Genomic DNA, 12168 nt, shown 5'->3' with positions numbered 1-12168 from the left:
CGAAGTTTAATTTTAATGGGGAAAAGCTGAATTAGTTCGCCTGCCACACATGCGATAAGCACAATCAAAGGAATGGGAAAGTGTTCCTTCCACACCCGTTCACTCGAGTCAAAGAGAAAGCTGGAATGCCGACTTCCCCTGTGTCAAGAGACTCTGAGCTGAAACTTGAAAAGGAAGTGCTCAAGACTGCAAATTATTTTCATGTTCTTGGTCTTCGTCATTATCAGTTTATAGAATATTTGTTAGACATTGAAGGAGTAAGCAGATTTGATTTATTTTAATGCAGGCAGATGGCTTGGTCGTGGAAATTGTGAAGAGATTTACTGAGCGGCTTCATCAGATCAAGGACATTATGGAATTAAAGGGCTCTAAGAGACCTTACAGGTCCAGCTCCCCGTGGCTCACAACATTACACTTTCGTATTAATGAGAAAGGCAACCCACTGAATTCAAAATAACTGAGGAAGGGGGACAGGCACAATTAATTCATCCAAAAAGGCACAAATGTTAAGACAAACTGGAAATATAGATTGATCAAAGGGCAACTAAAACATGTCTTGCTCTTAGGGCAATGAAATCACCAATTAGAAAGAATTAAAAGTTACAATTTCAGAAAATATTTTCATGAAAACAAATAATGTTTAAGTTTCTACAAATACTTTGGAATACAAAACTCAAGAACCATCTCTACTAGTGTGGTTTAGTTTCAGGAAATATTTAATGTTCTGAAAACAGTCTAAACTTATCAAGATGGCACAATAAGCAGTGAGTTTATGAATCTCAGAATTATTTTGAAAGTTCTGCCAATGTGACTAACTCTACCCATTCTGAAGACCACTTGGTTTTGTGTAAAAAAATTCTCCTACATGAAAATGCAAAAAGAACAACCAGGAAACAGTATAAAAGATAAATAACCTAGAGTCAGAATTAAGATGTATCGTAACCACACCCTTTCAGAGCTTTTGGTTTAAATATCACTACTTTCCTGACTAAAACTCACAGGTTTTTTTTTAAAAGCTCACAGGCTTTTCACTTTTAATCAATAATAGCAATACCAAAACATTTATATTCATCACGTAATCCAGTACAGATAAAATTTAGACACCCAATGCCTGGCTTAGCCAAATAAAAGTCATTATGTTAGAAAAATAGAGAAAAGTTATAGAAATCAAGTTAAAGAACCAGAATACACTGAATGTAGAAAAAAGAAAATTTCTGTCATATTTACAGCCTGCTTACAACTGACATATATTAGATTTGTCTATGATACAAAGGATTTAAGAGAATAAAGAAGTATGTACATAGCCTGAGCTAAAATAAATAGAAATCAATTTTCAAATAAAATTTAAAAATAGTATTCTTTACATTTGAAGTCATTTTTTACAATCTTTCTACAACGGACAAAAATGGTTTCAATTTGTAGACTAGATATCACCATAAAGTCTCATTATATTGATGGAAGGAGAGGGAAAGTCAAGTAACTACTTTTCAAAAAGTTTTATTATGTTAAAACCAGCCATATATTACTTCCAGCTTATTTTATCGACAATATTCTCAATACTTAGAAGCCAAATCAAAGAATCACAAGATTACAGAGTTGGATAAGATTACCTAATCTAATTCTTCATTTTGCAAATGAAAGCAGGCCTGAAGATCTGTATGATGTCTCCCAGGCCACACGTCTATTGGTGCCTCCTGGATAGAACTCTTATCTCCTGACTCAAGTTGGAGCTGATCAATCCCTGTAACAATAACGGCCACAAATGAAGAATTTTCTATATGCCAGGCACGATGCTAGACACTTTAAAGATGCATCATTTCCTTTAATTTAGTACTTCTTAGTGCACTGAGAAGGCCATCTTCACTCTACAGGATAATCAAACTCAAACGCAGGGCATTAAAACATTCCCAAAGTCAGAAAGCCAATAAATGACAAGTTAGGAATTCAAACCCAATATATCTAACTATACAAATAATTCCACTTTGGGCCAGCTATACTGCAAAAATACCTACACAGATTTATAGGTTATATGTACAAAGATGTTCACTATGATATCACCAATATCAAAAAATCAGAAACAACATAAATGTCCCACCATGGGAAAACAGCTAAATAAATTGTGGCATAGACTTGCTACAAAATAGTAAACCTAGGTCATTAAAAAAATGACATACACCCATATGTGGCTACGTGCCCATACTAAATTTTATGCTTTAAAAATAAGCATTAAAACAATATCTATGGTATTATCTTTTTAAAAAATACATGTACTTCAGGCTTTGTTTGTAATTAGAAAAAGGTCTAGAACAATGCACAACAAACGAGAGAATTTGGTGGGTGGAGGTGGGATATGAGTCAATTCTTAAACACTTCTGCATTGTTTGAATGTTTATACCTAGGATATGCCACTTTTGTAATTTAAAAGTCATATATATTGCAAAAAATACAGAATTTTAAATGAGTTTATTATTTATTTTTAAGTGATACATGCATACTCTGTTTAATGCCATCCCACACAGAGTGGAATTATTGCATGGCTATTTGTCTCTTAAACAATAAAAAAAAAATAAAAAGAATTTAACATCCATTAAAGTACATTAGAGTTTCAATGTACTGTATTCCATGGACCGTTTAAGGGTCTCCAACACCCTTTCAAAAAATCTGTGAGGTAAAAGCTGTTTTCTTAATGACAGTAAAACGTTATTTGCCTTTTTGCCTGTGTCGACATTTGCACTGATGGTGCAGAAGTGGTGGGTGGAACTGCTGGCGCCTTCACACTAGTCAAGGCACTGGCACTAAACTGTGTCTGAAGTCACTGTAGTCTTACTGTCATGCACTCTCAGTTACAAAAGAAAATCCAATTTCTCTAAAGACTGTCTTTGATGAAGGAATAACGGCAATTTTATTAAATCTTGACCTTTTATAATATTCTGTGACGAAACGGGTAGTCTGAAACATAAATCTCATGCTACACACCAAAACAAAAATGGTTGTCCCAAGGAAAAGCCCTGGTGCAGCCGCTGGATTTCAAAGCTGAATGAATTAGCCTCTTTTTTCATAATCACCACTTTTACTGGAAAGAAAAACTCATGGACAGACTCCAGTTATTCAGACTTAGGTATCTGACAGACATTTTCCCAAAATTGAACAAAATAAGACTACCACTTCCAGAGAAACAACTGACAGCTACTTGTTGCCAATTCTGGAAATATACATATTTCAGAAAACCTGTATCTGCCATTGTGAGCTTAACAGTTTCCCAGTACTTGAAGATTGTTCTGATGGGATCAATGGTGATAGTTAACAAATGTGATTTTTTTTTATCATAGAATTTAACATGTCAACATTTGTAAGATCTGCATCAGTGAACCAATATTTTCTAAATTATCAATGTACAATGTTACCTAAAAATCATGCATGAGGAAAAGATCTAAGTATAAAATAAGCCCATGGATTTTAATATAGCATAGTGAGAAATGTTTATTGATATGGTTTCTGATTCTGCATGGCAACCAATCTTTAAGAAACTACTATTTACTGAGTTTTATTAGAATATCAAAGAATATACAAAATCATTTGAAAATGCTATCAAAATATTCCTTCTTCTTCCAACTACATATCTATGTGAGGCCATATATTCTTCATATATTTCAACCAAACTGAGACAATACCTCATAATAAACTGAATGCAGAAGAGAGGGGAATCCAGTGGTCTTCTAATGAGCAAGACATTAAAGAGATTTCCAAAAATGTAAAAACAGTGCCACTCTTCTCCCTAATAAACTTTTGGTTTTGGAAAAAAAATCTTACACTTGTCACAAAAATAGTATATTATTTATGTTAGCATACAATGGATTTATTATTATTTGTAACCTGATTTATATTTAAATTTTCTCTCACTTTTAATTTCTAATATGGTAAATACTGATAGACATAATCCACGCAAACAAAAGCTCTTTATTGTCCTCAATTATCTTTAAGGTCCCAATAATCTTTAAGGCCTAAAGTTTGAGAATCTTTACAGTACACTGTTAACACATTTTTCATATGTTCTGCACACTGTCTGAAGTCTTGGCCAACAAGTGCTAGTACAGCAATCTGTATTTACACATGGGCAATATGCATATGAAAGCCTAAGATGCTAACCTGATTTGAATATACTCAGCAACAAGCGATGTTTACTATACTCCAACCTGTTATTTATTTTGTGTTCTGCTAAATGATCTTGACCTTTGGGGACTGACTGAAAGTGTAAAATTGGTAGTGATGGACTTGGTCCAAAGAAACAAAGATTAAGTATTATGATCAATGTTTGATGTTACTTAAGGCATCTTTTAGTACATGGTCAACAATGTGGCTCTGATTAAAGACTTTTGACATTTTGAGAGCTATAAACATCTCTGCAGACAGAGAATGGTCCATAAGGAAATTATTATCACTTAAATTAGTAACCACTCACTTAATTAATTTGCAAGTACCTATTGAGCACTTACTATGTGCCAGGTATGGTATTGTCCTTTAGGGAAAATATACATACATACATACATACATTCGTACACACATATATACACACACAGAATTGCATCATAAAGTTAACTTCATGGAACAAGGGGGAAATATTAACACAGAACTATGTCCACATTCTCACATACCCCCACCAGTGCCATGTCCAGCTTCTAAGGTGATTTCTGGGTCTGCCTGCTTGGCTCCAGGGTTTCTTACATCAGTCTACAAAATAGGTACAGCTAATCATTGGAACCGGCCGTGAATGTCTAGATTTATTAACTTTAAAAGAACCTGATGTGACTAGAACATAACATCCTCCAAAATGGAAGGAGAGGATGAAGAGGAAAGAGGACAGAAAAGAATCAACGTTACTAAGCATACAGGAGTGAGACAGAAGAGATTTTACATGAGCAACTGCTGTGAACAAGGAGACTTTGGGCAAAGGCAGGTAAAAGGGTTCTCTAAATTAGGACACTGTTAACATTTCCACTGGTGTGATATTCAACAGATTCTGGTAAAAATTTAAATTTCTTTTCAATTTTTAAAAATGTTGGATTAATGAGTCTTTTAAGACTGGCCTAGAAGTGGTCTCATTAGAGTTACATTCACAATGCCACATTGTGTTATTACAAGTTGTGACTCTAGTAGAAAAACAGCATTGCATTTCCAAACCTATACTTTACCCATCTATCCCAACCCTAAATACTGACCCACTATCATTCAAAGTCACTGACAGTAACCTTAATGTTTGAAGATTCTCCCAAAGAATTCCATGTAGCATTAGAATTTCCTGAACTCAGTGCTTCTGGAATCTCAACCTCTTCACCAGCAATGCTTTTCTAAATAAAAGTATGCATCTAACCCTGTCATTTTGTTACCTCTCAAGATCAAAATGCTAAACAAAGAGAAACCAATTAGACTTCCTCAAAGGATTTTTTTCACTGAATAGAGTTTTTGTTCACATTGGCAAATTTGTATTGTTTTAATCCTATCCTATATACATAAACATTTTAGTGATATTTATTAAAATACATGAGTGAGGTAAAGCCACACTATATAGCATCTGTGTAGTGTCCAACAATGGTAAAGATAAACTAGTATCAGACCAATGGCTGAGTCTATCATTAGAGTCTATCATTAGTGAAACTGGGAAACAGATTTCCTCTCTTTGACTTCAAATTTCTACAACTTTAAAATCATCGTAAATGCAAACTCCACTACAGTCTCTTAGGTGGTAGAAAAATCAAGTACAGAGCTAATCAATTACCCAACCTTTAACAGAAAGGAAAAAATCCTTTCACAGTTTAGTAAGATCAGCTTAACTCGTAAGTACATTAATTAACTTTCTACTTTTAAGACTAAATTCAGCTCAAATCAGATGGCATTCTAAATACCACCCAAGAATTGACAACCTCTCTGAAACCAATTGCTCTCAAAGTATGATCAAGGGAGGATTTCAGAGCCTCCAGATGTTCTGAGAACCATTTTTAAAATGCAATGGTGAGATGTGTGAGTGCCAAGTGGTCCTTATCAAACAAAGGACGGGACTTGAAGTGACTGGACTATCAGAAATCCAGCAATCCTACCTCAATCTGCCTAAAACACAGAAATAAACTGGTATCATTAGTGTAGATACAAATAGGTTCAGGATCCCTATTCTAAATAGACCAATTATAGATCAGAATTTAAGTGGAAAAGCCACAATTTTCCCAACGTTCTCCCAACACAGCTAGGACCTCCAGTCCTTTGTTCTAACTCACTGCAACTAAAGACTCTTGGATACCAGCACATCACCTTGTTTGACACTAAATCACATGGCTTAAGTAAGAAGATTCAAATGAGACTTTTCATTATAAATGCTTCCACTATCAAAGTGCGAAAACACATTTGAAAATGTGCCACATACTGTTACTGGGGGGAAAAAGTCTTTGCCCATTGCATCATTACTTTGGGTCTGACAACAGTTCTAAGCACAACATTTTAGAAGTGCTTGGTGATTTAATATAGAAATTGCTTCCTGAATAGTCCATGTTGAATATACAGTGTATTAAGCTCAATTTCTCTAAAATTTTCATCCAGTGGCTATCACCTTTCATATAGGTCAAACTACAAATTTTTCACTAAAAAAATGAATCCTTCCAAAACAGTACCTAATTAAAGTTAGAGCTAAGAAATTTAAGCTTTTAATAACTTTTCATAATGCCAACACCTAAGCACATAATTTATTTCCATTTCATTTTATATGGCCTTTTCTTTCTTTTTCTATATTTTCTTATGTTCTCGAAAGTTATACACTATTTCAAGGAGTCAAAAGTAATACAAGAAACACTTTCGATATATCTGACCCATGGGTAGAACTATATAGTAGTCAACTTTTCAATTCAAATTCCCTTTGAAGTTACTCCACAGAGATTTAAACAAATACAAAAACAAAAATTTCTTGACATCCATTTTCTTTCAAATTTTAAGATGCTCTCTTTTTCTATTTTTGGTGTGTTATGCCATTGTAGTGGCCACTGCCACAGTGGTTATCTTTCTAACATCCATTTCTCTTTTCTTCTTCATAATGGAAGCAACTTTGCCTCCATTCCTCCACCTCATTCCAAAACTGGAAGTTCTAAAGATGGTCTCTAATTCATTCAAATCAATTTTACCAGTGACCGATTCAAGAACTTAATGCAGTCAGGACATGGTATTCTCCTAGAAACTTATGCTAGGCACTATATAGCCGTTCACCCTCTTTCCCTCATCTTAAGGAAACTGCGTATCAGTGGCCTTTCCATGGCCTACTGAATAAATCCCAAACTCAGCAGTCTCCTTTTCTAGCAGCTAGCAGCTTGTCCTTTCCAGAATATGCCCCTGCACTTTCCATTCCATATCCTTTGTCCAGGCTGTTCCTTCATCTAGGAGAGCCCAACTAATGCCATCTCAGTCCATTTAAATCCTACTCAAAGTCCAGATCAAAAATGTCTTTCTTGATATCACCATTAATAAATGGCAGTCATCATATAGTCCTTGTATCATAAATCATTTGTATATGCTTACAGCCCGTTTTAAAACTACAAACCACTTAAGGGTTGTGGGCAAACTTGTGCATCTTTGTCTTCCACCACCTTCCTTCCCTACCAGACACCCAAATCCTGAGTAACTCGGTAACAACAGGCACTTTTTTCATTTCTGAGGGTGAAAAATGCTTCTACAGAACAGATCATTGTGAAGGCTGAAATGTCCTTGGAAGTCTTTTAAAACATCCTAGCATGGCTAAGGAATAGTTCTGCTGAAGGAAAAGAAACAAAGCAGATGACCTTGTAAGGCAGATTCCGAGAATCACATCAACTCTTTAAAAGTACTGCCTAATAATTAAAAAACAAACTATGTACGAATGCTACTTTAAAAAGAGAGTCACATCTATTATAACATACAAAGATTAACAACCGATTTTTTACCATAAATGTCGGCTATTCTGATAGTTATACCTATAATATTTTCAGTTATATCCAAGGGATTTGTATAAAAAGCCCACTTACTGAATCTTATTTCACACTTGAAGGAAGGAAGACAGAGAAACATGTTGGCTCTCTCAAACTAGTTACCAAAATTAACCTAGAAGCACATACTGCCATCACTTTATTATTATCTAGACATCATCCCTAAAAATATACCTATTGAACTCCATGAAAGTTATCTGGAATTTTGATAATTTCCTTCACTGGCTTCTATTGAAAAGATATACAAAGTTTTATATTCTTTTCTCCCCTACTAAGTGAATTTGTGTAATTTAAGTCTGCTAATATTAGGTTACTTCAAAATCTATGGGTACATTATCAGGTCAAATAAGACCATAAAACTATGGGAAACATACTGATATCTCCAGAAAATAAACAGGGATAACCACAGTATTCCAATCACTGAACATGCTTATTAAAATAAAATCCTAAAGAATAAATCTCAGTAAATCTCAACGTATCAGATAAATGGGAAAGAAAACTTGATTCCACAGGACAATGCCCTCACAAAAGGGCACTGTACAAGATGAAAATCAAAAGTTTAAATATAATGGCTAGTCATAGAAATAGAATATAAGAAAAGTTAGAGAGTAAAAAATTACATTTAAATAGATTTTTTTAAACCGTCAAGAAAATTAAACACATGTCTATTCTTTGTGTTCTAATATTGTTATATTCTTTATGTTTTTGTAAGCTAATTTAAATCCTTCAGGGACGAAGCTAGCGTATAAAAAAATAAATTATTGTTTTCAAATATAGTGTAGCATATTGTATAGTTATTTTTAAAATAAAAATCACATTTTCAGTGAAACCTGCATATGCCTGGTAAAGGTACAATTTAAAGTTTCCTAAATTATTTTAAAGGCATCTAGTTTACCTGGAGCCGCCTGGTAACGGAAACTGATTCTAAATACTGTTTCTCACCGTACCCAATAAGTACGGGAGTTCGTTATCTAAAAAGGCATATAGCAGGGTCAGAGTCAAGTCGGCGTCGGGTCCAGGATGGGCCGTAACCGAGCAGCAGGTGTAGTTACCTCCGATCAGGGAACACCTGAGCTGTGCGGGAGGCCGGGAAGCGGAGTGCCGGCGAGAGGGCAGCCGCGGCGGGTGGGCGCCTGAGCCTCCGCCAACAGCCACGAATATGGCCCCTGAGTAAGTTGGGCTCCCAAGACCTGGCACAGGCGAGCAGGCTCCTTGCGGTCCCCAAACAGCTCCTGCCGGGCCGCTGGCCCAGCCTGGCCCCTCGGGGAGGGGAGGGCTCCGGCTACTCACCGTGCAGAGACAGGAGCAGCAAAGGCGCCAGACGGGAGCCCGGAGAAGTCATCCCGGGGCCGCAGGGAGCGCGCCCGCCGCCCGCCCAGCTCCTCGTCGCCGCAGCCGAGGCGCGGGCCGGGCCCTCGGTGCTCTGGGGTCCACTGGGTGCTCCCCGATCCGCCGCCAGGCAGCAGTCCTCTCGACGGGGCTGGGACCCTCGGACGCCACACGAGACAAGTGCAGCTCCCGCGCCTCCCCGATCCGCAAAGGCTGAGCTGCGACGAGGGGCGTCCCGGGCTCGCCGCCGCGCCCCACAGCGCCACGGCCACCACCTCGCGCTGCCCCAGGACCCGCCGGCCCTCAGCGCCGCCGGGGAGCCACTCCCCCCAACTCCTCGCCAGCTACTCGGGCTGCAGCGGGCACCGCCAGGCTCCGCGCCGCCCACTGGCCCGCCTCGGTCTCCCGGGCAACCGCGGCTCCAGCGCGACGCCTGGCGGCCCACCCGCCGAGCGAGCGCAGCGCGCAGCTGGCGCGGCCCCGGCCACCTGTGCGCGGTGCCGCCTGCTGCCCCGCACGCCTCCGCGAGCGCCGGGAACCCGGCGGCCGTTGCCCTCCTCGCCCACGGTCGGGCCCCTCTCCTGCTCGAAACCACTCCTGGGACTAGTGGTGTCAGTCCTCATCCCCGGAGGGCCCTTGGAGGGACTCTTCCACCGCCTCCGTCTTAACCAGCAAGATTCCTTCCTGTAGCAGTTTTCAGATGATCTCTATTTGACAATTTCACTTTCTCTCGGATCCTCTATTCTGTAATCCAAATAATCTGAAAGAAACTGACTCCTGACTACTGTTTCTTCCTTGAAACGAACGAAGAAGCTGTACTATATTCCTTGCTCCCCATTGTCGGAGACTACCATCTTCTCTTTCCTCTTTTGTAAAATTTATGTCAACTTCTAATATTTAAAAGTTTACGTTCTAAATGTTATAGCTTTATTAAACTAATTTGAAATATTTGTTAACTAGTGAGGAGGGGATGGGGGGGTTACTACTTTCATTGGGTTTTTATTTTTGTTCCTCGTTTGTTTTGAGTGGGAAGCGAGACCCTACTGGCATCTGAAATATTTTACTTAACTATCTACCTACATCTTCACCTAATCTTCATTCTTTTCCACTGAGGTCGCTGGCAGGTGTCCTACAGCCCCACAGCCACTTTCTGCTTCAGCCTCCAACCTGAACCTTCTAAATTTGAGGACACACCTGCACAGGGAATGTCAGACCATTCTGGTCAATTTCTGCAACAGTGTAGATTAGGATTCTTGGAGCCATTCAGAAATTCTGAGCCCCCATCTAGCAGATACAATCCTCCCAGGGCAACTCAGCAGAGAAAATAGTATGTCTAGGAAATAGGCAAATATGTAAAACATCTGTACATTTGGAAAAATGTTAAAATATATGTATAGAAATGAAAATAACGGTATAGAGATGGTGGAATTATGGATGCACTCTTTTTTTGAAAATGCTGCTGTTATAATTTCAAGTTTTTTTTAAAAAAATGGAACATTCAGATATGTCATTCACCTTTAACAAGAATACTTTGATAAAGTAGAGTTCGATTATGAATTAGAAATGCCTCAGCTTTGCTCATTACTTACAATTTGCTATAATCCCTTATCAGATCTCTAATGGCAAGAAAAGAATGATATGACAGTAGAGCGTCTTCGATAATTCAACTCTAATGTCATCATTGGGCTTAGTCTTATTTCTTTAAACTCCAGGGCAAGGACTAGACATTCCTCCATCCAATCCAATTTTTTACCTGGTCCTGCACATACTCCTACATTCTAACCCAGTCCCAACCAGAGCATAATAGTAACACAGAGAGAAAATCAAGTAAGTTGTCATGTACTACTCAGAACAGGATTTTGCTCCACTATAATCCCAGATTTAAATACAGAGTATTATTTAATTAAATAAATAGCCTAATAACCTAGGCTGAAAAGCCTTGATAAAAGCAAGTTACCTGGTATACTTACTAGTACATCAGTTCAGCAAATACTGAGTATCTACATTATGTACGGCGCTGAGTTGAAGGTTAAACATAAAGTGTGCAATATAATCCTCACCCTTAAAAACTTTTAATTTTATATGGCATATATCTGTACAGTCAGGAATCAGAGGAGAAAAAGAGGTCTCTTGCCTCTTTGTCACCATAGTGTACTTCTGCCTTGCCCAACAGGAGCTGGGGACTTACTAAAAGGACAGACGGCTCACAGTTTGGTGGAACAGCCCTTTTAATAGAAAAAGAAGTGTGGTTTCTGGAAGGAGAGTGAGGATCACATTTCAGGAGGCAATCTGGCTGCCCAGAAGCTCAGGGGGCAGATGGTAGATGGTAGACTCAAAGGAAGCAGATCGGGAGGACTGGAAACTCCGAGTGCTATACACAGAGACTTCCAAAGGGACACCCTCAGGGGAAACAAAGAAAAAGGTGCTTTTCAAATCACAGAGATAATACCACTGGCATATATTTTTGAGTACGTTTTTTATTAGTAATGTTGGTTTTCACCAGCTCTTTTATCGTAATCTGCCTATGACCACAGTAGGATCTCCGTAAATCTCTTTTAAGTATTCTGAGTGTTAAAGCAACAGACAACATCTTACGTTTGTATAATACTTTATAATTTCAAAGTACTTTCACATACATTATCTGATTTGATCTTCACAGTAACCACAGGGAGTATGTAAAGCAGGTAATATCACCCCCTCTTCACATCGTAAGGTACTGAATCTCTAAAAGATCAAGGGACACCTCAGGGATTGCAAATACCAATGGGCAGAACTGGAAACGAGGTCTTCTAATGCTCGCCCTATAGTTTTTCTACCATATTACAGTCTTTTCCTTTTATCTTTT

General features: G+C 38.2%; 1 protein-coding gene across 3 annotated transcripts in view; it reads right to left on the bottom strand.

Moving 5' to 3' along the window:
• IGSF11 (immunoglobulin superfamily member 11) overlaps window positions 1-9604 on the bottom strand; it is a 115883-nt gene extending 106279 nt beyond the window's left edge. Inside the window, exon 1 of one of the 3 annotated variants that reach the window (XM_036219069.1) lies at window positions 9285-9604. In XM_036219069.1, the coding sequence (XP_036074962.1) occupies window positions 9285-9336 (52 nt within the window). In that variant the 5' untranslated portion in view covers window positions 9337-9604. The remainder of the gene's footprint in view (window positions 1-9284) is intronic. The other 2 variants (XM_016140127.2, XM_016140126.2) reach the window with 2 other exon arrangements.
• Window positions 9605-12168: the final 2564 nt, after the last annotated feature.

Source organism: Rousettus aegyptiacus, unplaced genomic scaffold (genome assembly GCF_014176215.1).
Source record: "Rousettus aegyptiacus isolate mRouAeg1 unplaced genomic scaffold, mRouAeg1.p scaffold_m13_p_4, whole genome shotgun sequence".
In the NCBI taxonomy this organism is placed as follows: domain Eukaryota; kingdom Metazoa; phylum Chordata; class Mammalia; order Chiroptera; family Pteropodidae; genus Rousettus; species Rousettus aegyptiacus.
This window is presented reverse-complemented; position numbering and strand designations above follow the sequence as displayed.